Genomic DNA, 25,657 nt, shown 5'->3' with positions numbered 1-25,657 from the left:
ACCTGGGCAATTCTAGTCATTAGATACACAGCTGGAATAGTGGACTGGACTCAAGCAGAACTAAAAGCAATGGATAGGAAGACCAGAAAAATAATGACAATGAATCATGCCCTTCATCCACGCAGTGTCATTGACAGACTTTATCTACCAAGGCAAATAGATGGGCGTGGAATGCTGCAAGTACATCAGATGGTTGAAGAAGAAATGGCTTTGGAAGAATATCTGAAGGACAGTGATGAAGATGCACTGAAATTAGTATATCAGGAAGGCTTACTGACTACTGGAGAGACCATTATATCCTTATCAGAACCCAAAACCTCAGCTAAGTACATCTAGGAAGATACAAGATATTTCAACAATTTTAATATATTAGTTTTGTAGACTTATATACACTTAGTCTAGTTACAAAGTACATTAATGAACTGGAACCTATTTATTTTGATGTATCCAGGGAATTGGACTATAGCTTGTGAGGCATTCACCCACATAGTTTTTTTTTCCACATTTTTTAAATGGAGAAAGGAGAAAACAAAAGTCCAAATTTTTTATCACATTGGTTTTTTTTTTTTCAGTTCAGTTCCATTTGCATTAAGAGTCGGGTCTGATGAATCAATAATATACAAACAATAATTTTTAAAACTTGGTCACTAAAACTACATGTTTTGTAATTTATTTCTACAATTTTTCAAACAAAATATTTTATTTATGTAGTCAAAGCAAACTAATGAATGCTTAACCAATTAAAGGTGTGTCAATAATCTTGAGTATAAAAGGCATATCAAACTGAACGCCAGTGCCCATCCCACATTGATTGGGAAACAGCAATTTTTATTTATTAATATGTTTATTCAAGCTGCATATTGATTATATGCAGAACAAATCCCTCAGATAAAATTAACCCTGTAGACTTCTACCTAACCTTTCTCTGTGCAGACAAGAAAATCTGGCTTACCCCTTATACTGTCAGAAAATATCTTTTTTTAAATGATTTATGTCATAGCTTAAAATCTTGCCAATGCATCATTACAGTCTTCTCCCTTCCTTAGCTAGCCCTCACCATGAAGTCAGGGCCAAGTTAAACATGTTTCAAAAAGCAAAATGCCCAAACTATGGTATTTAAACAGGAAGAGATGGGGTGTGGGATACAGAATGCATTCATTTAACTGGTGATTAGTTTTCTGCCAGTTTTCCTATCCCCCGACAAGTGCCAAGTTCTGATGTGACAACAATCTCAGAGAATTTAGAAAGGGTGTGATGAGAAAATTAAGTAACAAGAGCAGCCCTAATGCACTTTTGCAGTTAAAATTTGCTAATAGCACATCACTTAAGCTGTATCAATTAATCCTGGAATGGTACATTTGAAGAACAAATGTTTGGTTTACAGGTAGCCCTCATTTAGCAAGAACAATTGGGACCGTCAACTTGGTCACTAAGGGAAGCGGTCGCTAACTGAAGCCACAACTGTGCTTATCACTTGATTTCAGTTTTCCTTTGCTTTAGACCTGTGGAGGTCATACATTATTTTAAAAATGTATATTTCATACTTCTCAACTGCCTATCGCCATCAGAAGGTATATGCAAGAACTTGTGTCAAAGTTACTTTTTCATCACTATTGTTATCTGCAAATGGTTATTAAATGAGTCATTAAACAAGGACTACTTGCAATTAATTAAATTAATGTTAATTTAAATATCAAATTGATTTCTAATCCATTTTTTTTAAAAATCCCTATCGTTTGATCTTTCCCCCTCTTCTCAGTTGAACAAATATGAATACAGTAAAAGTTTAAAACACATACTCTAATATCTATTATTAATCCAAGCACTGTTTACATCTAAAATAAAGACTAGAATTTAAACACAATTTTTGACTCTTCAATCTGAATGCAGCTTGGCAGATGAACTTCATATGACATAGATGAAAGAAACTGTGTCTTTTAAATATTTGGAAATCTCTGTTTTTGCACCTTGATAAGAATTCACCCCCCAAAACTGGGATATGTTCAATGTAATATTTTTATGACTGAATGGCCCTATGAAACATTTAATAAAACATTTAATAATGTTTTTAAAAAATTGTATTTCAAGCTGAGATCTAGTTCTAGCCTTGGAAATACCTAGCTTGCTACAAGTAACTACTGAATCTTACAATCAAGCATCCCATAATTACTTTTGATCAATTATGTTGCAATGAATAAATTTGATATGCACATTGACTGAATGGAATAAATTTATTAGAAATTCCTACTTTGCCTAGATTCCCATTTCACCTAACAGTATTCAGTATCAAATTATCAGTATTAAGAACTTTAATACATCTTTGATTTATTCAGTCAAAAATAGCACTTCAGATTTACTGGATTCCATTGCATTTATACAGAAAAGACTTGAGTGAATCATCAACTTAGATAGGCAATGAGATTATTCCATTAAAACAGCTGTTTGTAATGTCCTACAACAGATGTCATTCTGAAATTTATTATGTGTATTAATTGAATTTTGAGATAACTCAATTTTGAGACAAGATTTCACATTCTCAGATGTTCGTTCTTTTGAACTAAGTTCCTATTGCATGGAAATTGGCATTTGTACAAAGAATGTGGAGAAAGCACAAAGGCATTTTTAAAAATGAAGTAAAGCTGTTTGCTGTGGAGGAATGAGCAAAAATTCCTATGCAACAAGCAGTTATAAGAAAAGGATGTTGTAGTTACTGCAGCTAAATAGTTATGAATTTAAGGCAGTGATTACTTTTCCACACCGGAATGCTGCATATAACTTCTTTTTCTCTCTCCCTAGAAAGCATAGATATTTAAAGATATGAACAAATTCAGAAAATCTGAAAGGAAGCAAATGCTTTTTCAAAATATTTTAAAATGTTCCAAATGAAAAGAAACCATTACTTATTCTCCCTAAAGCCCTTTTACACTGAAAAGCCAGCAACACAATCAATAATAAACACAATTTGTTGTAAAGTGGGAATCCATTAGTAAGGCCATGGTAGAAATTCAATGTCTGACCATCCCCTTGAGTATATTTTTCTATATATTTTCAGATAGGGGCATAATAAAATCTTTATAACTCGGCACTTTTGAAGAGAATCCAAATCGGCAAACGATATATTCCTTTTCTACAGCTGCTACTAAAGTCGGTTCAGCATGACTTAATTCCATTTTGTTCTTGCCATCTTTTATCATTTATTAGTTTTAGTGTAATTTCTTTTGACTGTTACGAGTTGGGTGGCATACAAGCTTAATTAATTATCATTATATTTAAGAATGTCTTCATTTATCTAAATAGAGGAGCCATTTCAGGTACAGGTTAGAATCAGCAGCAAGTAACTTCAACAATAAGGTTTCCCTTACAAGTGATACTCAACCCATAAAGCTCAAACTCTAGCACTTGCCACTACTATTTTACAAATCAGTGCTGCAGTCATACTAATAATATTGTGCAATACAAAATACCCAGGGGAATATTATTTGATCATTATGGTGAACTTTTAAGTCTGATCTATAAAACAGTTTATGTACCATATGCGACTCCTATTTTGCCCCTTACACTTCCATAAGTCAAGAAGTAATGTTGCTTTATCATTTCTACATCAAGTTATCACTTAAAAATTTACTCTACCAGGTCTGAAGAGACTTATGTTCAATAGAATTTACTCTTTTCATTAACTGCAGTGATTTTTCATCATAGAAGCAATAAATAGAAATCTTATATTTTTATAAAACACATCATTCACGGTAGCAACTTTTACTGACATGAAACCACTGTTAACATAACGAGGCATTTAAAATTAACTTTTAAGTCAGTGAGGACAGAATTTTAGCAATGGAGCTGGAGGAAAATATCTATCACCGGTGATCCTTCTTATGGTTTATGATTGAGTGATCTGTAGGGCCTCCAACATGTCTTCTACAGCTTTCAGTGAATACTTGGTCTCTTTCTTACTACGGCCAGCATACTATGCAAAACAAAAGCAAAGAAGAATCTTTTGAAAAACACATGCAAACAAAGTACAATAGTAAGAGATAGCTCTAGGTTTCAATAATTATATAAAAAATTGTTTGCTTATTTATTATTTATTTAAAATTCATTTTAAATATACTTCAGCAAAATTTGATTATAAAGGAATAAATTTTAAGCTCTACATTTAAAAGTGTTTAAACACTTTAAAATGATTATCAGAGGTGAGGAATGGGGCAGTAAAAGAAAGGCAAGAAATTGCCTGGGATCATAGCATTCATACTTTACTCTCCCAGTTTTCTGTGGATGAATGAATGAGTTTTATTTTGTCTGTGTAACTGTAATATGTTCTCAAATGTTAATAAGCATGTGTGTGCGTGTGTGTGCGCGTGCACACACACACAGATATATGTATGTATGTATGTATGTATGCATGTATGTAATATTGCCCTCAATAAGAGACTGTTTTCTTATAATTAATTTATTAAACATCTTATGAACATCGACAAAAGGTAATTTTATAGGTAATAAAATTAACCTGCTTTTGACCTTCTGAATATTTTTAAACTAGAGGAATCTTGATTCTATAGCCTAAGATTTTAAAGAAATTAAAAGAAAAGCAAAAGGTTACATATGAATACTCCCCTTTATTCTCTTCGGAAATTGACTAGATACTGTGGATAATTTTTGATTTGGATTTCAACTTAAGGGAACTAAAGCTGATTGCCAAAATGCATTCAGAATTCTTTGATTTATTCTATCTTTAAATACATTAAAACAAATATGAGGTATTAAAAAGCATAACATTTCCTGTTAATCTGAAAATTGCTCCACTGAGTGGCATTGGCACAATTGAAACAATAATACACTATATTTTATTTTGGTGCTGCACACACAGAGACAGAAAAGAAGTTCTCAATATAAGTAACAGATATATTTTAGTTTACTATATTATGTTTTATTATACCATTCTAACTGTGCACTTTCTCTCATACAGTTCGACTGGTATACATGGCTGGTGAAGAAATGCCTCTAAATTATATACATTCTGTAATTTGGCATGCTCTTTAGGTGAGATGTTTGTGCGTGCTTTAAATCTATACCATATGGCTACAAAGAAACATCTGAGAATGCTCCGACATCTTATTGAATTACAGGAAATGCTGGCAAAACAGCTCATCATTATCAACTCTTCATGAGTATAAGAGTAATCCTGTAAGATCTGATCAAGGGTTATATAATCCAACATTCTAGTATGCAATAGCTAACGAAGTATTTTTAAGAAGCCAACCAGCAGGGTTTGAGGGTAAAAGGATACTCTCTTGCAGCAATTGATACTGTGAGATAGATTATACTGCCTTACCAAAGGCAGTGGCTCAGTTCAACCATTTGTCTAGTGACTGACTGTTTGAAGTTATGCTGGTGCTGAAAGAAATGACTTAAAACTAGCCCTCACACTTACAACTATTGCCGTGTCTCCGTGGTCCCATCATGATCCCAGTGCTTAGCCACCAGCCTGGATTTCTGTGAATTGTAACATCCCTTGGTCACATAATCATCATTTGTGACCTTCCCAGCCAGCTTCCAACAAGTCAATGAAGAAGCTGGAAGGAGATTGCCAGTTGCAAACATGTGATGTCTCACTTAACAACCAATTGAAAAAAGATAGTAAAACTGGATGTGGTCCCATGATGTCTCGCCTAACGTCTGTACTATTTACTGGTGAATTTTCCAGTCCTATTCTGGTTGTAAGCTGAAGACTGCCCTATATACTATAATGTACCGGTAGGTCTCGATTAGCGCAGTTAAGGAATCCTGCGAAATGACCAGATTATTCAAACATGCACTCTTCAAAATGGTATTTCTACAGAAAAATTTGGTAATTGGTTCCAGCTCAACAGAAAAAGGCAATGAAAAATTTTAAACATAATTTTTTATGCATATATTAATAAATTAATACAGTGAAGATAAGAAAAAGTACTTCTAATTTGAATTTATGGTTAACAAAGTCACAGAGTAGTTATAGAAAGCAAAACAAAACAAAAAATCTACTGTAGATTTAGGTGTTTCAACATCTCATTCTATTTTAGTGGTACTCTGACCACGTTAAGGTCATTTAATTATATAAAAGTTTTGCTCTAATGTAATGACATGCCTCGTCTTTTACAACTTTTTCTGCCATCAAGTCAATTTTTGAATCCTAACAACTGCATGGAAAAATCCCTGCAGTTTTGTTGGCAAGGTTTCTCAGAAGTGATTTGTCATTGTGTCTTTCTTATAGCTGATCACCAATAGCTTACTGGTCCATGGTTTCCTGGCTGGCTCTATGCCTAAGGCGTGGCTAGAACTCATGGCCTCCCAGTTTCCCTCTTGACGCTTTAACCAGTACACAGGTTTTCTGTACATACGGGAATGCTTCAGGATCCAATAAATCTAACCTATTATCGGTGTAGTTATTTACTTCCTTAAAACATCAGTTCTTGAACATGAATACTTCACTGCTCTAATCACAAGGTGGCAACCTTCAGCAACAGAGATGTTTCAAAGAAACAATACCGGCATTTTCACTCCATTTCCTGTGTTTTTACGTTTTTAATAGCTTTAAATACAAATATATAGACCAGGCAAACCACATGGAACACTCAGGTCAAGCAAAGTTTGGTATTTGTTCAACAGTTTCTTATGGCAACATTTGTCAGGGTGGGGTGTGTGTATAAATTTGATATTCAAGCCAATTTCTCATTTATGTAATTTTATCCCACATATTTAAATTCCCCTTTCAGTTTTTAGCTGGATGTGGTATCTGTCACTTTTCTGTTAAAATACAGCTGAAGTATGCAATATATCATAAATACACGAAGTCACAAAGAAATGCTGACATTTGTTTTTAGTATATTTTAGTTGAGTAACAATGCAACTGTTCTGTTAAATATCAACTGAAATAAAAGCCAGTTAAGGATAATTTTGATTCACTTCCAACATAACTTCCCAATAGTTTTGGAATTGGATCATAAAGTTATAAAATATAAATTGCATTTTATAATTTGTACTGCTGACTTTAGAAATAATGTATATAAGTAACTCTTAGTATTTAACTTTACAGAATTGAATTTTAGAAGCAGGTTTACAAACTACTAACAGATATTATTTCAAAGTCCATTTCATAAAGATACTTTTTACACTAAGAAAACTAATTTGCAGATTATGAAACGGTGTGCTTGATATTTGGCCTTTATTAGTATAAAATCAGAGCATCCATTGTCAATGATTAAGAATGAACTAATTAGCCCAAAGCAAAAGGCTGTTTTATTAAATTCTGATAATTTTTTTACCTTTTAAACCAAACTGCTACAGTGCACCATTATAGGAATGCCAACCACTGAAGACATTTATAGCAATATGAAGAAACACTTGTGATTCATGCACACTGCAATATGCTGATGCTAAGGCTCTCAAAACCAAGAATGCTGGAATGGAATCATCTTCAGTTATTCAAGAACCAGCGGGCAATATAAATCAATCAAACAAGCATTCCATGCATTATTCACAATTGATTATGTCCTATCAAGTTGTTGTCAATTCCTAATGACCATAAAGATTTTTTCCATGATAATCTGTCCCTGCTTTCATCTATCTTGTCCTCTTCTTCTCTTTCTTTTCACCCTTCTCAGCGTTAGAGTCTTCAAAGAACTTTGTCTTCATATAATGCCTTCAAAGTAGGATAATTTGAGCCTGATCATTTGGGTCCTGAGTGAGCACTCTGGATTGATTTGTTTGATGATCCACTGATTATTTATTTATTTATTTTTGTAATATATTTTATTGATTTATTTAAAACATAAATCACAATAATTGGTGAATAGTGTGTTGTCTGGGTTACATTTGTAAAACAATCATTAACAATTGATTTCTATAATCCATAATCCACATAATGGTTTTAGTTGATTTCCTCTTTTCCCAAAATATCCTCTTTTGCAAACGTTGAGTTAATACAATTCTTTTGTTTTGATAGATAACAATTAAATATATAATTTTGCCAAATATTCTAAAAATAATAATCACATCAATATAATATTTCTTTTCTATCCAATCATTCTGGTTGCGTTATCATAGATCCTATTACAGTCCTTAGTTTGTTTCTCCCATCAAATTCTAGGTATTCTTACTGGTTATAATTATTTATTTATTTGTTTATTTGTCCACAGTATTCTTAGAAGTCTTCTCCAATATGAAAATTCAAAAGCGTCAATACTCTTCCTATTCTGCTTCTTTAAAGTCCAACCTTCGCTTCCAATGAGTGTCACGAAAATACCACAACTGGCACAATTCTGATCTTTGTAGATATACAGGTAGTCCTCGAGTTACAAGCGTCATGGAGCCTGCCCATTCCACTCATAACTCAAAAACTCATAGTGTGAATCTCGTTAAAATGCACCCTTGCTCGTTAAAATGCACGTGGCTTGTTAAGTGAACATGAGGTATCTCAGGGTGGGGAAGGCCATGAAGGGCCTAGCTGGAACAGGCTCCCAAGGCCTACCCGACCCACTAAGATACCACATGCTTTTCCTTCCCTTCCTGCTGCGCCGGACTCACCTGGATAAGATCCATCTCTGCCGTGATTCCTGCTGCCGCCTGGATTTGAGACCTGAAAATGCTTCCGTGACCCCTCCGCCCCCCGATCCAGTGCCATGGAGGGGCCTGCAGAAGCATTCGCCGGGCTCAAATCTGGGCAGCAGCAGCCTGGAAAAGGCATCTGGAGTCCGGATTGGGGAGCAGCTAGCACTTGTGCAAATGGGGCTGTTAGCTCGTGCAGGTGTGTGAGGCCCGTTTGCACATGTGCACAGGTGCTAGCAGCGGTGGCTAGCACCCACGCAGAGCTGCTAGCACTGTGCGGGTGCGCGTGGCTCATTCACATGCGTTCACTCGCACACATTTCCCAGCTTCTCCCTTCCCTCCGGGCCACCAGAAAGAAAAGATTGGTGACCTCTGTTTTAGCCTACGAATTCAAGTTGCAAGTCGCTTTTAAATTCAGAGTTCTTTTGAAAGACTTTTCTTGTTTTTCTAGGTCTCCTTCCATCCTCAAATATTTTCTTTTATCAGCATGTTCAATGCCTTTACAGCTATTATTATAATAATGGTTCTTATCTCTTCTAAGAACTGTTTGAAATTCTTTAAGTACTTTTCTAAGGTTTTTGTCCTGTCTACTCTTTGCAATTTTCACAGTTTTTTCCTATATCTAGTTAGCTTTTTTTCTTTCTTCCTTACTGGCAGTTTCTTTTCACATTTATCCTTCACAGTTTCTTTAAGCTCATTTCATCATTTCTTGGATTCTCTATTAGTGAGATTCAGGACTTCAAAGCAATTTCCAATATTCTTCTTTAAAATGGTAGGAATATATTCAAGATCATTTTGTGGAAATTGACTGGCTTTCTTCTTCTTTCAGCTTAACTTGGAAACTGCATATAAACAATTCATAATCTGTTCCGCAGTCAGCACCTGGCCATGTCTTTGATAATATAATTGAGCTCCTTTGCCTCCTTTTAACAATAATATAGGCAATTGGTGATTTCCATGTACAGAGGTATCATTTTGATTGTTTGAACATAGTGTTAGATATTTGTTCAAAATATATGGCCTTAATAGTTTTCCATTTACAAATATACAAACCTGATTAATCAAAAATTCTAGGCAGGTTTTTAAGACAAGAATACATCAAAGCAATGGACTGAACAGGGGAGCTCACTGGGTGAACTTTGGAGAATTTCATTATCTCTCTGCCTACATGGTTGATGTAGATAAAATTAGGGTACACTCCCAAGAAAATAGACCAAAGATAAATAAAATAATGTAATAAATAAACTAATAAAGCCTACTGGAAGCACATTTAATAAAGGACACTAACAGTTAGCAAATACCTTTGTGTCTTATGAAATATGGAAAAAATGATTTTTAAAGATGTAATACTGAAAAAAAAACATAAAATACAGATAGGATGGATAGTCTGTTCCTGGTCAGTATGTCCTTTTGATAACAACATTCACATATTCAGAAATTAAATAAATTATTTAATTGTGTGTTCATGATTCCAAAAAGAATGGGTTGTAAAAATTTTGTATTGTATAGGTCATACCCAAATTTGTATGCGAGTGGCTTTTTACTATCATTGTATATAATTTCCTTTTCTGCACCATCAAGCTTTAAAAACTAATATATTATATAAATGTTATTGAGTTTAACAAAATACTCACCTGGTAAGCTCTATTGATTTGGTTTGCAGCCCAACTTGCATACTTCATATTATCCTTTTTAACTTTTGCACTGGCCTTGGAATTAGAGACAATATGGCTGGCAGACTAGAAGTACAACAGGAAACAAACCAGGAAATTTTTTTTTGACAATTTAACTAAAATATACTATACATATTGAATCTTGTCCTATCATCTATGCTGAAAAATTAATACCTTTTAAATCAGAATTCAGAATCAATAAATAAGTATTTTGATTCTGTTGGACAAAAATCATAGATATGGTAGATTTTTCCACCAAATACAAAAAGCTAGTTTCTGAATTTCTTTGAATTTGTAGTTGGCAACAGTCCTGCATATCATGGAACAACTTCTGAAACAAAGGTATTTATTACAGGAGCAAAAAAATTATTTGATCCTCTGCTGATTTTGTATGTTTGCCCACTGACAAAGAAACGATCAGTCTATAATTTTAATGGTAGTTTTATTTTAACAGAATAACAAAAAAAATCCAGAAAAACACATTTCAAAAAAGGTATAAATTGATTTACATTTTAATGAGTGAAATAAGTATTTGATCCCTTCGCAAAACATGACTTAGTACTTGGTGGCAAAACCCTTGCTGGCAATCACAGAAGTCAGATGTTTTTTGTAGTTGGCCACCAGGTTTGCACACTTCTCAGGAGGGATTTTGTCCCACTCCTCTTTGCAGATCCTCTCCAAGTCATTAATGTTTGGAAGCTGACATTTGACAGCTCGAACCTTCAGCTGCCTCCACAGATTTTCTATGGGATTAAGGTCTGGAGACTGGCTAGGCTACTCTAGGACCTTAATGTGCTTCATTTTGAGCCACTCCTTTGTTGCCTTAGCCATGTGTTTTGGGTCATTGCCATGCTGGAATACCCATCCACAATTCATTTTCAATGCTTTAGCTGAGGGGAGGAAGTTCTCACCCAAGATTTGATGGTACATGGCCCTGTCTATTGTCCCTTTGATGTGGTGAAGTTGTCCTGTCCCCTTAGCAGAAAAACACCCCCAAAGCATAATGTTTCCATCTCCATGTTCTTGGGGTCATAGGCAGCATTCTTCCTCCTCCAAACAAAGCAAGTTGAGTTGATGCCAAAGAGCTCGATTTTGGTCTAATCTGATCACAACACTTTTACCCAGTTCTTCTCTGAATTATTCAGATGTTCATTAGCTAACTTCAGACGGGCCTGTACATGTGCTTTCTTGAGCAGGGGACCTTGTAGGTGCTGCAGGATTTCAGTCCTTCACGGCATAGTGTGTTACCAATTGTTTTCTTGGTGACTATGGTCCCAGCTGCCTTGAGATCATTGACAAGATCCTCCCGTGTAGTTCTGGGCTGATTCCTCACCGTTCTCATGATCATTGAAGTTCCATGAGGTGAGATCTTGCATAGAGCCCCAGACTGAGGGAGATTAACAGTTATTTTGTGTTTCTTCCATTTGCAAATAATCACACCAACTGATATCACCTTCTCACCAAGCTGCTTGGCAAAAATCTTGTAGCCCATTCCAGCCTTGTGTAGGTCTACAATCTTGTCCCTGACATCCTTGGACAGCTCTTTGGTCTTAGCCATGGTGGAGAGTTTGGAATATGATTGATTGCTTCTGTGGAGAGGTATGTTTTATACAGGTAACAAGCTGATATTAGAAGCATTCTCTTTAAAAAAGTGCTCCTAATCTCAGTTCGTTACCTGTATAAAAGACACCTGGGATCCAGAAATCTTGCTGATTGATAGGGAATCAAATACTTATTTCACTCAAATGCAATTTATAACTTTTTTGAAATGCGTTTTTATGGATTTTTTGTTGTTATTCTATCTCTCACTGTTAAAATAAACCTACCATTAAAATTATAGACTGATCATTTCTTTGTCAGTGGGCAAACATACAAAATCAGCAGGGGATCAAATACTTTTTTTTCTCATTGTACGTGTTCAACTTACATGGCTGCTCACTTGACAAGTGACTCTAGATGGTTCCCAAGGGCTAAAAACATCAACCAAATTGCTTTGGATCACATGTGTGCCTTGACTTATGGCCATAATGACTTATGACAGATTTCCAATCCCAATTACAGTGGTAAGTCAAGAAGTACCTGTAAACAGCATTACAAGTATCTATTTCACTGTTTATGCCCACTGTATTACTACAATGGAATAGGACAATGCAACAGTATTTATGTTTTTTTAAAGAGAAGACATATTCATGCAAATTAGGTTAGCTGTTTCATAGCTGAAAAGACATTTAAAGTCAAAGCTATTCAAAGACATCTTTCCAATGGATTAGTTTAAGGCAAACTAATTTATCAGAGAATCTGCATATACTGTACTGTAGAATAAATTAACAAATATAACTCTTCAGTTCCACTTTAAATTTTATAGTGTGATTATGGCACCACTACAATTCATCGTTGAAAATGCTGATACTGGCCAAATAATAACAAAATGGATAGAAAATATAAATGCTACTAATGCTAAATAAATGTACTTATTAGTAGAGAAAGAACTGAGACAATCTAGTCACAATAGATATTGTCACAATAGATCTTGAAAATCTTTTTTCCTTTCTATTAGTAAATAGAAATCTTCCTTTTCCAAATTTAAATAACAAGGCAAATCATTTTTGAACAAAAACACCCTGCTTTCTGGACTTACCATGTAAAGACCAAACAATGCTCTCATGTTTCTGTTGTTCAGTTTTAATGCCTGAGCAAAGTATTTTCGTGAGAGCTCAAGGTTCTCAAGCCCTCCTTGAGTATATTTAACCTGTAAATTAAACGTTTATTTTAACAGACTTTCTAAAGATGTCAATTTTAAAAGAATATATAATTTATCATGCATTACATATATAGAAAAGTTAGGCAATTTCCCCCCTAAAAAAAATTTTTTTTAATCAGGTGAGATAGTTGAGACAGTTGATGTTAAATATTTAATGCAGGCATTGTCAGGGGTCTATCTGAAGAGCTATATAGTAATTTGGCCTGTATTTACCAGTTTGCATTTTGCATCTTATTTTTACCTATAATTAAATAAATTCACTCCAGTTATTAGTAGTTTTATTGAACTGCATAATATATAAGATTAGTTTGCTTTAATATACAAGAAAGTATTTCATGGGCTTTCCTTTTATAGATTATAACAAATTAAAATATTAATTTTCAGTCCCTTGGACTGCAAGGCAATCAAACCGGTCAGTCCTAGAGGAGATCAACCCTGACCTCTCTTTAGAAGGCCAGATCCTGAAGTTGAAACTCAAATACTTTGGCCACCTAATGAGAAGGAAGGACTCACTGGAGAAGGGCCTAATGCTGGGAAAGATTGAGGGCAATAGAAGAAGGGGACGACAGAGAATAAGGTGGCTGGATGGAGTCATTGAAGCAGTAAGCATGAGCTTAAATGGACTCCAGAAGATGGTAGAGGACAGGAAGGCCTGGAGGAACATTGTCCATGGGATTGCCATGGGTCGGACACGACTTTGCAATTAACAACAACAAAAATATTAAAAATTTAATTAAAATTTAAGACTTTAAAAAAAATTAAACGTATTATTTTTAAAAAATTCGGAAACAAGGGACATGTCATGGGGGAAAAGGATGGAAAATCATGGTAGGAAAAATTGAATGTGAGCCACGGGAGAAGACAAACAAGTTATGAAGAGAGTATATCCAACTGACCATTCCTTTGGGACAATTACTAGCTGCTCCTTGTCTTCTAAGGAGAAACTTCCTGACAGTTAGAACAATTAACCAGTGGAACAACCTGCCTCCAGAAGCGATGAATGCTCTAACACTGGAGGTTTTTAAGAAGAGACTGGACAGCCATTTGTCCAAAATGGTATAGGGTTTCCTGCCTGAGCAGAGGTTGGACTAGATGACTTCCAAGGTTCCTTCCAACATCATCATCATCATCATTATTATTAAAATACTCACCTCTGCAAACTGTTGGCAATACAAGTGGTTGTGAGGATTAGTCATCATGAGTTCCTCCAGGCAAAAGGCAGCCTTTGCATAACTAAAGACAAAAGAGAGTTAAAGAAAAACAGACAATTTGGGGGTTTATTATAACGTCAAGATGAAAACAATGTTTAAAAAAATGATTTTTTTTATAGAACAGGCAAAAGAAAAAAGCATTTAAGGGACAAAGAATTTTATGTGGGTAAGATTTTGCAAACTGGATAAGATTGGATTGGGTTGGATTCACAAAAATCTTATCCATAAGCAGATATATTACTCCTTGGAGCATCTGCAGTTCACAATATTACTAAAGATTTAAATTGTAAGTTCTGTTTAGCAAAAGGAAGATAAATTTCTCAGGATTGTATAGTACCAATTCTCAAAGTTATGAAAAAATAAAAAGTACAGTATAGTACATAGTGCTTTCATATACAATGTGGTTTTAAGTGATGCTTCATTATAGTAGTTTATTCATGTAAGCTAAATATGGTCAATAATGTATTAAACTTATGTATTTTGAAGATTCAATACGCATCCTTCAAACACATGCTTTTTATAAAATATGCTCAACTTCTACAAGCTTTCAAAATCTGTGGCAACTGACTTCTAACATATGATAGCAAGAGAAAATGCATGCTTAGTTAAGTTACCGCAGATTGACTACCAAACATGTGTTCCAAACCCACATTTTTAAAAACAACAACAAAAACTACAACTTTTATTACAAAATCAGACTTCAGTCTATCCTATAAAACCACACCTAAAAACAAATGCAAACAAAGGATCTGTCGTAAATATTATAACAAAACTCCAAAAGCCTTGTTTGCTTGTTCAAGGCAACTTGATAACTATAATCTACAGCAATCAGAACTGAATTTCATTTGCAGATCTTAATACATTCTTAACCCCTTGTGTTGCATTTACTGAACCCTGAAAATTCACAAGTTTTTCTGAACTACTTCTTGGAATCTGGCTTGGGAGAAGTGAATGAAAAATCAGAAATACTGATTCCAGGGGTGTTTGATGGTTTCTAAGTTTGGTTGCTTTCTTGCAGACAGACATTTCACTACCCAAACTAGGTAACACCAGCAGTGTACTACTGATGTTACCTTGTTTGGGTAGTGAAATGTCTGCAAAACAACAACCAAGCTTAGAGTGCATCGAAGATCCCCCATTCCAACTGAGCTACAAATATTTTTCTCTATCAAATACTAATTATTCTGACAACCATTCCCTCCACAAAATTCCACATACATCCCTTGTCCTTTACCTTTTGGGTTCACTTTATTTGTAATCTGCCTAAAAAATATAATATATGTAACCATGATGTTTTTATGTAACTGTAACTTTTATCATCTCTTTTATTAAAGCTGATTCTATTTAACATTTTTACCAAAAAGGAAATACTTAGAAGATATATTCTTCATGGATTTTGTGAAAGTATTTGACTTCTGTTTCAAAATTTTGGACACTTTTAATTTCTAATTTTATCAATATGCCTGTTTATGTTTGCTATTAAATTTATAGAAATATGTATTTTTAATTGCCACCTGCCAGTTTTATCCATGTATCTGATAAAGTAGGATATAGTCCATATCAGAGTATGTCATAATAAAAGTGTTAATAAAATATGCCACAAGAGGCTAGTAAGAAAATAATATTTTGTTGTTTCTGAACCTCTTAATTATAAATTATATATATATATATATATTGCACTTATATTGTTAATATACTAAAAGCAATGTGTAAGTTGCTTTGATTATGAGATGGGTAGCATATAAATTCAAACAAACAAACAAACACTCAGCAAACTTAAGCTATGTTCTTAAAAAGAGAAATAAAGGTATTTTTGCTAACTCTATAGAAATAGCTGCTTTTCTTCTGAGAACCTCATTACTGTACTTTCTTATTCCTTGAAATATGCATAGAAATCAACAACACTGTAAGATTTGGCCTAAGAAATAAGGTTGGAGAGAAAAAAAACACAATAATTTCCTTTTGGAATGAAGGTTAAAATTAATGCCATATATTTAAAAAACTGAACTAAAGCTGTACACTAATCTGCTCATGCTGGGATTTCCTCTTGTCACTAAAGCAATAAAAAGTGAACAAAAACATTCAAGATCCAATAGAAAAGTGCCAACATTCTTGAGTGCATGCTGCTATTTATCCAAGAGACAACATTCTTATTTTAATGTCTATTTATTGTTTAGAAAACATTCGTCTCTGCTGCAAATCATATATAGCCTGTCTCTTCAGAGAAGCATGATAAAATTTTAAATACAGTTCATGCATGCCTTTTCTTGAATTAGGAGATCAGTACTTACATCAGGCTATATTAATAAAATGCTTCTAAACAAACTACCAAAAACATGTCAGCTAAATAAAATGTGCTTGACAAGTCCATAAAAATGCATTCTAATAAAAAAAAATTAGAAACTTTTTCTATTTATAAAAAGGGGGGATGGCCACTGAGAAAAAGAGTATGTAATAATCGCTTTAAGGAAGCAATCCCTTTTTGTATGGAAAAAAAAAACCTTTCTCAGTCCTTTATGAATTAGATTTTGCAAACAACTTACTCATGTTCATTGATGTAGAGCTCAGCGAGCTCATGCCAGGCTTCCTGGTCCCCAACAAATCTGAACAAAGGAAGATGGAGAAAACAGATTCTATAAAATGAACAGCAAGGAGGCAAAGAAAAAAAAATCATATGCAAATACCTTTTTAATTAAAAAAGAGATTAGGATAAAGCAACACAATGTGTATTCTTATAAAACACTCACTGTTCCAAATACTCATTCAACTCTCGGATGGCTTCAGTGTTTTTCCCCTGGGCTTTCCGAATGGCAATCTTACGTTTTCGGGCTGCCTATAGGTTAAAATTTACAGAGGATTATGTGCTTGTAGACCCCTCTTGGGTTTTTGAGAAACAGGCAGTTTGACTCTGCAAACTATTATTTTATTGACCAAAAAACTGCATTGCTGAGCAACTGCATGACAGGAGTTTTCACATAGATTCAGACACAACGACATCCTGCAGAGAGATTTAAATACCTTTCTTGCTTTGATGTTATGCTTTAGCTTATATACACAAACTGTATGCATCATAAGTGGTTGTCCAGATTCTGATAATTACAACCATTAAAGAACTCTGAAGTTGTTCACCTACCATTTATGCATTTTGTTTCACAGTGAGAGAGCCACTGGAGATGATCAAACTGTACTTCCAGGTTCTCAATATATATTTTTTTCTTCTGTGCTAAAGAACCTTTTAGAAGCAATGTTCCATAAATCTCAAAGCAGAAATTGGTATTTGCTGAAGCAGCCTCTGCATATTGCAATAATCACAGGAAAAAAAGGTAGCCAATATTATGCACACGATTCCTGGCAGTATAACAACTCTAAGAACATTTCAACTGCTATCACAGCTACTTAAATTCTAAGTTGTCTGGCAGCTGTTTCACTGAATTAACAGCTTCATAACAGGTAAACAAAAGGCATGCCCTAACAATCTGGGGCACAAGCCATTGCTGATTCTCTACCCTTCCCCCTTTAAAACAAACTTCATTTGCAGCAGCTGAGAGGACAGTTCACTGCCACGAGAAGGGTTCTTTCTTTTCATCTCTGAATGTTCTTCCTTCAAAAATACACAAGTAGGGCCTCCTCAAATGATCTGGAATTAAGACTTTCCAGTCACTGCTGCTGTATTTGTAAACCGCAGTATACCCACACAACAGAAGCTATTCAGTCTCCTAAGCTTCCTACCAGTGGAAACATTATACGCTTTTCTAGCATGTGTGTATAAACTGATCTTTATCTTCAACTACCAAAGGACATTTGATCACATCAGAAGACGATGGACTTGGTGAAATGTGTGCAATATCTCATTCGAAGATCGCCAACATTAAATAGGGCATGAAATTCCTTATACTACCTTTCTTCAGTTGCAGACTTTCAAGTTCTCCCAAGTAGTATAATCTTAAAAGAAAGCAATAATCTGGTAAAATTTAGAACCACAACTATTTTATGTGAAATTGGAATTTAAAACTTGGGAAATTAATAAATGTGTATCTGTACTTAATAAATTGACATCCCACTAGCACACTGACCAATTTCTACCCCATCTTTTCTCCCGTACACTGTTGTCAGTCAGCTCAAAAAAATCTAGAACCATAACCACTTATAAATCCTATGTTTCCTGAATATATGGCATCATTTTTTCAGCTATCCTATAGAAGTCATTACTTCTCAAATCCCAACAGATATAAAAATTGATTATACCTCAAACTATCACTAAATTATAGGTACTGCCCAGATGAAGCAGCACTGGTATAAACAGGAATTGGCAACTTTAACCCATCAAGTCAATCCATTCACTGCAATATGTTCTATTTATCAAAGTTGCTTTGGATAGTGAGACGGGCAGCATATACCATACTGTATAATAAAAATAAATTTTTACCGGCAGGAAATTTTTCAAGCCAAGTGAATGTTGTATTGCACTGACTACATAGAAATAGGCTTCAGAGACACTTGTGGAGTTAAACCTACACACGTTCTTTTGGTCCCACCAAACAATTCTTCCATACTGGCCATATTAAATGCAAAGCAGTGAATACATTAGAGAAATCAGTGAAAGATTTATCTCTGTTCATCCAGCAACCAGAAAACCCAATTTGATGTAGTGGTTAAGATGCTGACTTAGAAATTGGGAGACTGTGAGTTCTAGTCCCAGGCATGAAAGCCAGCTGTCATGTCAAGCCAGTTGGTCTCTCTTATTTCAATCCACCTCACATGGTTGTTGTGCAGAAAACAGGAAGAAGGAGTATTAGATACGTTTGCCACCTTGAGTTATTTATAAAAATAATAAAGACATAATATTCGTAAATAAATATACCAATTTATATACTATATGTTTTGATAGACAGGAATATTCTTCTATACTGTATTTGTATACATATTTGCAACTCATCTCAAAAGAAAAGAATCCTGAGAACTATCTTGAGTTAATTTTTTCCTCCTTTTCATTCAAAAAGAATTTTGTAGTCTATCAAGGCAGTGTTTGTAAGTTGATCCACTTTGTGTTATGATGGCACTGAGCAGATGGTGGTTATGATTGGCCCTCAGAATTCTGGCAATCCCAGCACCCCTGTGCTCGTGTCTAGGCGCTTGGAAACTGGCTCAGAATTATGACTAGCCTACAGCAGCTAGCAATCATGTGATTGTGATTTGCAATCTTCCCTGCCAACCTCTCTAGAAAGTCAATGGGGAAATCAGCAGTCACAAGTCGCTAGGTAGGTCCTCCCCTACTTGCACCCTCTCCTTCAGCCTTCTGCACTTCGTGTACTCCTGCCCATACACCTCAACCCTCTCTGTTCCTCACTCACACCCTCCTTTATCTATGTCACACCTTCAGGCAACGTTTCTGACCTTCCCTCATCCTTGCACACACTCCCTGTTGCCCACTTCCTCACACACTTTCCCTAACTATCCTGCACATCTTTGTGCACCCTTTCTAACCTGTGCTTCTTCTGCATTCCTCCCTTGCACTCCTCAACCTTGCCTCTCATGCACCTCCTTGCACCCTGCTCACCCTGTTTTTCACACACCTACTTGCACTTTCCCCAACCTGCTTTTGGTCATCCCCTTGTACTCTCACATTTTTCCCAATGCACACAATTCTTAGCACTTTCCTGACCCGCACTGCACCTCTCATCCACATCCTTGCCAACCTTCCCTTCTAACCCCCTTGGCTTTCTATCCCACCCAGAAGCAGCCACTTATCTGCTGGCCAGCCTGGAACTTGCAATTCCTCTGGCTTGCTTATAACTTCCAGTTTATGAAAGCAACAAAAGGCAGTCTGAAAATTACGTATCTGCCCATTGCCCATATAGGTAGTTATTATGACCATTTGTTTAACAATTGTTTGGAGTTACAATTGCACTGAAAGTGCGACTTATGGCTTGACCTTGAAGTTACAACCACTGCAGCATCCCTGATCACATGACTGCAATTTAGGTGCTTTGCACCCATCTCATTTACAACAGTTGCAGAGTTCTGCAGTCACGTGCTTGCAATCTGCAACCTCCCAGCTGACTTCCAACAAGCAATGAAGAAAGACGGATTTGCTTAACAACCATGTGATTTACTTAACTATCATGTGATTTGCTTCACAACCATGGTAAAAAGGGTCATAAAATAATTTGGACATGTGATGACTCGCTTAATGACCATATTGTTCAGCCGTAGAAATTCCAATCTAATTGTGGTTCTAAGTCCAGAATTACATGTAGTATATTTAAGATGATGGAACAGAAATTCACAATGGCACCACACTGACATTTGTAAACAAATGCAATAATCATACATTCCCACTCACTTTCCCATGAGATGATTTACTTTCATACTCCAAATCTATGTGCTTCCTTGCACAAATACAGAAATGTTTTTTAGAGAATGCTCTAAAAGCAGTAAAGTTCCAGAGTGGAAATCTAACAGATACATCAGAAGTTGGAGAGAAAGATTAATTCCTACCCAAGGATTCCTTAGTTGAAGCTAATGGACTGTAACAAAACTTGGCTTTACATAAGTTACATTGCTCAGGACTGTTTTTCAACTCCCATTAAGAAAATGCTTGACTAGTACATGTATTAGGACTTTAATTTTTAGTATTAATATAGAAATCTATTTTGAGGCCTCTTTTTAAACATTTATTTTTCCGCTATTTTCATTTCATAACTGCAATACAACAAGTACTTTAAGAAGTACTTTTCCATTATATAAGGTAAAGTTTACAACCCTCTGTACTCTAATGGAAAATACTGTAGGGTAGTAAAGTTGTTTTTTATCCTTATGCATCCCCTATCTTTCCTGTCTCAAACAGTCAGCTCCTGCAATGCGTGATCTTTACATGACTTATGCGAACAAAAGCTGATGTATCACTTGCCAAACAACAGAAAATGTTTAATATATCTAAGCAACTCCATGTGTCAGCACACCATAAAAGACTGCTTTAAGCTCAGGTTAGTGCCAAGACAAACTCAGGAATAGTTTCAGTTTAAAACCATGAAGCATTTATTTTCCTACAGCAGCCATATGTGCACATGGAAATAATTAACAGGTAGATGACATATAAACAACTCCAATACCTGACAATTTATCAAAACGTTTTACTTAACCTTCATTCTTCAGCACACAAAATCAAAGTACCCATACTTGACTCAAGAAAAGGCATTTGCTCAATAGTCAAGATTAATAAATTTAAGTAAGGTAAGGTACTCAGGAATAATATTTACAATATTATAGCAATATAATGAAAGTAATAGTATACTTTTCATATTAATGATCTGGCTATTTTAAGATGCTTTGGTGCAATTTTCTGAATTGGAAATATGAGAAACTGGATTCCCACATGACAAAAAGCAGAAATGTTAGCAGGAAGCAATTTTGAAAATGTCTTCCAGTTAATTTAATCTCTCATTATTTAATTCAGGTTTAATTATAAGTCAAACACAGTTTATGCAAGTTCAGTGTCTCCAACTGAATATTTCTTATGTTTCATGTTAATTTTAAAAACAGTCTCTTTAAAGCAACTGAAGTTATATATACTTTTTAATAAATTATCTGATCAGTTTATTCTTTTATCTAACACAATAGCTATTTATCTAAAAGGAAAAACAAATTAATACTTTTGATTCTCGCTATTTTCAAGATGAGTTTTTTAAATATGATTACAAAAATATTGCAGAACAGTCCATTATTTTCAAGTCTCAGAATTATTTGGGTATCATTCCCACTCTAATCAGTAATATTTTTAATCAGATATTTTAAAAAACACTATTCTAATTAATAATTTTTCTTGCATGAGAAGAAAATAAGTATCAGCAAGTTAAAATGAAAAGGGCACATGCATATCTCAGATGAGAGTTCCAAAGATGTGAAGCCCGATTTATTGTACATATTAATGCAATATTCTCTTACTGTCAAACCAACAAGCAGAATTCCACATTGAATGTACACTTGGACAGGTTTATATTGCTGTAGACTATTCTTTAAATAATCTCATGTTAAACTGTTCAGGACTTGGAAAACCACAGCCAAAGATCTAGGCTGGTCTCTGAACTGATGTAACATGACACAAAATCTTAGCCTTTCCCACTGTTCTTGTAAATACATTACATACTGAGTAAAATTTATGAACAGTTCTTAAATTTGGGCCATAAAAAACACACTGCAGTACCCACTCTGGTGATATTGTGGGGAGGTTCACTTTTCTTCAATTGGACAACAGAGACATCAAAGTTAACCCAACTCCTGAAGTCACTAGCTCTTCCTTTAAAAGTGCTGAAGCAAGTCAACTGATGAAAAATATCCCTGTAAAACTGACAATACAGAAGGCCATGGTTTCTATGGCACCTGTGTTCCATGGCAGTATCAGGTTTCATTTGGGTTTTCCTATATTTTCCTTCTAGGACAGTTGGAGAAAGCATTAAATCAAACTAAAGATAAAGGTCTCCAGAATTTGGAAATTGATATAAATATCAATTATGAGGCTGGTTTAGGCACTAAATTCTGGTGCCAAAATCTGTTTATAATATCCAATCTGCCATGATCAGCAGTAGACATATGGATGAGCTGTAACATTAACTATATGTTGATATTTGCAGACCAATTTCCCAGTCAATATTAATATACTGCAAGGAAAAAGGAGTATATGGGTGTGACCATGCCCTCACCTACTCCTAATTCACTTCAATTAATTCACTGGAGCCAATTCAAGATTCTGAAGATTTTAACCTTCACCATATGTGCAATATAAACTGTTAGTATAAAAATAACTTATTCATATTCAAACTTGCTCATATTTTTGTCTCACAACTATATAAAATTATGGTCTGACTTTTACAAATTTCATTAAAGTTTCAAAATATATTAGGCTACTATAAGCATAAAAACATACCAATGTTCTATTACAGGGGTGTCAAACTGGCGGCCCGCGGGCCAGATGCATCACATGCAGGCCACGCCTTCCTGGCTCTGCAAAGGCAAAGCGTCGCAATACGTCACGCTACGTCATGTGATACGATTGAGTTTGACACCCGTGCTCTATTACCACATAGACAAGGAGCATCAGCTTCTCATCAGAGAAATTTATTAAATCTGGTAATTTTCATGTTGGAATTTTAACACAAAGTATTAACAAGAAGGAAAGTGTTACAATATAAAGGCAAAGAAAAAAAGGCAATGCTTATTTTTCTATTTTACTTACAGTGTTTGTTGAGTCCTCTTGTAAAATTCTGTCATATAACTGTATTGCATCATCATAGCTACAAATATGAACAGAAAACACCTGCAGGTAAATTTAACAGAGTTCTAACATCTCTATATACTTAAAGCCAGTCATCCTAACCTAATAAGATGTGCAAACTTGCTGGAAAATACATATGGATATGGACATAAATATGTATAATGTTGTTCATCTGAAATCATTGAAATAGCTATATTGTATTTTGGAGCATTTGAAGCCACTGTCTTCAGTGCAGACACTACAGCACTTAAGAACAATTAATATCTTTGTTATCAGGTGTGAGCAGACTTTTTATCTTGATTAATAAATTGTTTTAACTTGCCCGGAGGATTGCTTAGTAAAAAGTTTATACATCTTTATTGCTTTACTAGATTTCAGCAGATTTACTCATGGATTTACTCATGGAGATGCTAAGAATTTAAGCTAGAACTTAAATGTGTGTGTGTGTGTGTGTGTGTTATTACTGAAATGTATATTTTTTTGTATTATTAGAGTCTAATTTTCTTCATACCTAGACTCTTCTCACTTCACATAGCTTTTTCAGAAACAGATTCAAACATTTTCAGCAACTTATTCTAACTATAATAGTGACATCTCATGATAACAACTTCTCACCCTCTAGAAAGCAAGTCATACCACACATATTCTATTAAAAGGTAGTTCTTGCTTGGCAATCATAATTGGGACCAGCAACATGATCTCTAAGTGAAACATCACATGACTGCAACAGACTTCCAATGTTACTTTCCATTCACACATTACTTGAATCACCAGGGTTGTTAGTGAGATAACAAGTGACCACAATTTGAGCTTTTACTGACTTCTTCATTGACTATGCTTGTCGGAAGCTAGTTGAGAAGTGCACAAAGTGCAAACATGTCACTGTAAAATGATACAAGTGTCATAAACGCATGATTACATGATTATGGGGATCCTATGATGGTCAGAAATGTAAGATTATCCCACTTCACTCTTTTCATCAGAAATGTTAAATTTAATGGTCTGACATCTAGTCAGTTTATATTCAAAAAGGTTCCTTAAATAATTAGAAACAGAATATGAATGAGATCATTATCCCATTTGTTTCAAATCTGAAAGATGTCAGAAAAAGAATTAAGATGTTCCTTCAGAACTAGTAATATTTATTTTTCTTTAAGAAAACAAATTGTGAACATTCCAGCTTATATAATTGATTATGAGTTGACACAGAACTCTTCAACAAAGTGTTCTATACTACAGGACAATGTCAAACAAATTGGACCAAGCTACTGTCTCTAAAAGATAGTTAAATTTAAGAAGCTGCATAATCTTAATTTTTAATATACATTTCTATTACATTTTCTAATATGTTTCCATTCTCATTCATCTTTATTTATAATTATCAAACTTTACTCTCAACTACATAATTTTTCATGCCTTTTATATTTATATATTCTGGAAGACGTCTTGTAAGGCTGCATCTGGAAAATATTCTTTAGAATTCAGTTACCTCTCCATGGCTTCAAATTTCATACCAGTTAACCGTTTAACTCTGTGGCTCCCAGGGAATTGCCGTCTTAGTTCTTGCAGACAATACTATAAATTCATATAAAAAATAAGTAGGTAAAGAATGTAATTTTCAAATGTTTGAGTGATGTTTATTTGAATATAGTAACTAAGAGATTCATCTGGCAATGATCCATCCCAGTACAATCAAAATATCAAATTAACACTTCAACAATATTTGAAAGAAGCCATTATATAGATCAAACCAAGCTACAAACATAACCAAAATACCGTTTTAAAAAACCTAAAAGAACATATAACTAATTATAGATGAGGGGTTTTTTTTTCCTTTTCAAACATACAATGCAATTTGTACTGCTAGCAGAATTCAGTAATTCAGCTCTTTGTGCATAATTTTATATAAAAATTTATGTCACATTTAATTTGGATTTACTATAGTAAAATCTATTATTTAAAATGAAAACAACTATTATTTTTTTTTACCTAAGTCAGTCACAGCTATTAAATGCAAATACAATATACCATGTTAGACAGAAACAAATTCCAAATTAAACTACTTTCGGGCAATCGGTGCTTGGAAACATGATTAGAAGCTATCAAAAATAATAAAACATGAACATTATATAGACTAAAAAGATAAAATGTTTTATAG

General features: G+C 34.5%; 1 protein-coding gene across 5 annotated transcripts in view; it reads right to left on the bottom strand.

Annotated features, from left to right (window-relative positions):
• Positions 1–2,212: 2,212 nt before the first annotated feature.
• Positions 2,213–25,657, bottom strand: part of EMC2 (ER membrane protein complex subunit 2) — a 37,185-nt gene continuing 13,740 nt past the window's right edge. For 2 of the 5 annotated variants that reach the window (XM_039329525.1, XM_039329526.1), the window contains exons 5-12: positions 24,989–25,074; positions 23,461–23,518; positions 16,976–17,061; positions 16,772–16,831; positions 14,169–14,250; positions 12,895–13,005; positions 10,218–10,322; positions 3,881–3,967 (exon numbers count right to left, since the gene is read on the bottom strand). In XM_039329525.1, coding sequence (XP_039185459.1) covers positions 3,881–3,967; positions 10,218–10,322; positions 12,895–13,005; positions 14,169–14,250; positions 16,772–16,831; positions 16,976–17,061; positions 23,461–23,518; positions 24,989–25,074 — 675 coding nt within the window. Of the gene's footprint in view, positions 3,968–5,431; positions 5,494–10,217; positions 10,323–12,894; positions 13,006–14,168; positions 14,251–16,771; positions 16,832–16,975; positions 17,062–23,460; positions 23,519–24,988; positions 25,075–25,657 lie in introns of all 5 variants that reach the window. The other 3 variants (XM_039329524.1, XM_039329523.1, XM_039329527.1) reach the window with 3 other exon arrangements.

This window comes from Crotalus tigris, unplaced genomic scaffold (assembly GCF_016545835.1).
Source record: "Crotalus tigris isolate CLP2741 ecotype Arizona unplaced genomic scaffold, ASM1654583v1 scf7180000024399.229188, whole genome shotgun sequence".
Lineage (NCBI taxonomy): Eukaryota > Metazoa > Chordata > Lepidosauria > Squamata > Viperidae > Crotalus > Crotalus tigris.
Note: the sequence above shows the minus strand (reverse complement) of the source record. Positions and strands in the feature narration are given on the sequence as shown.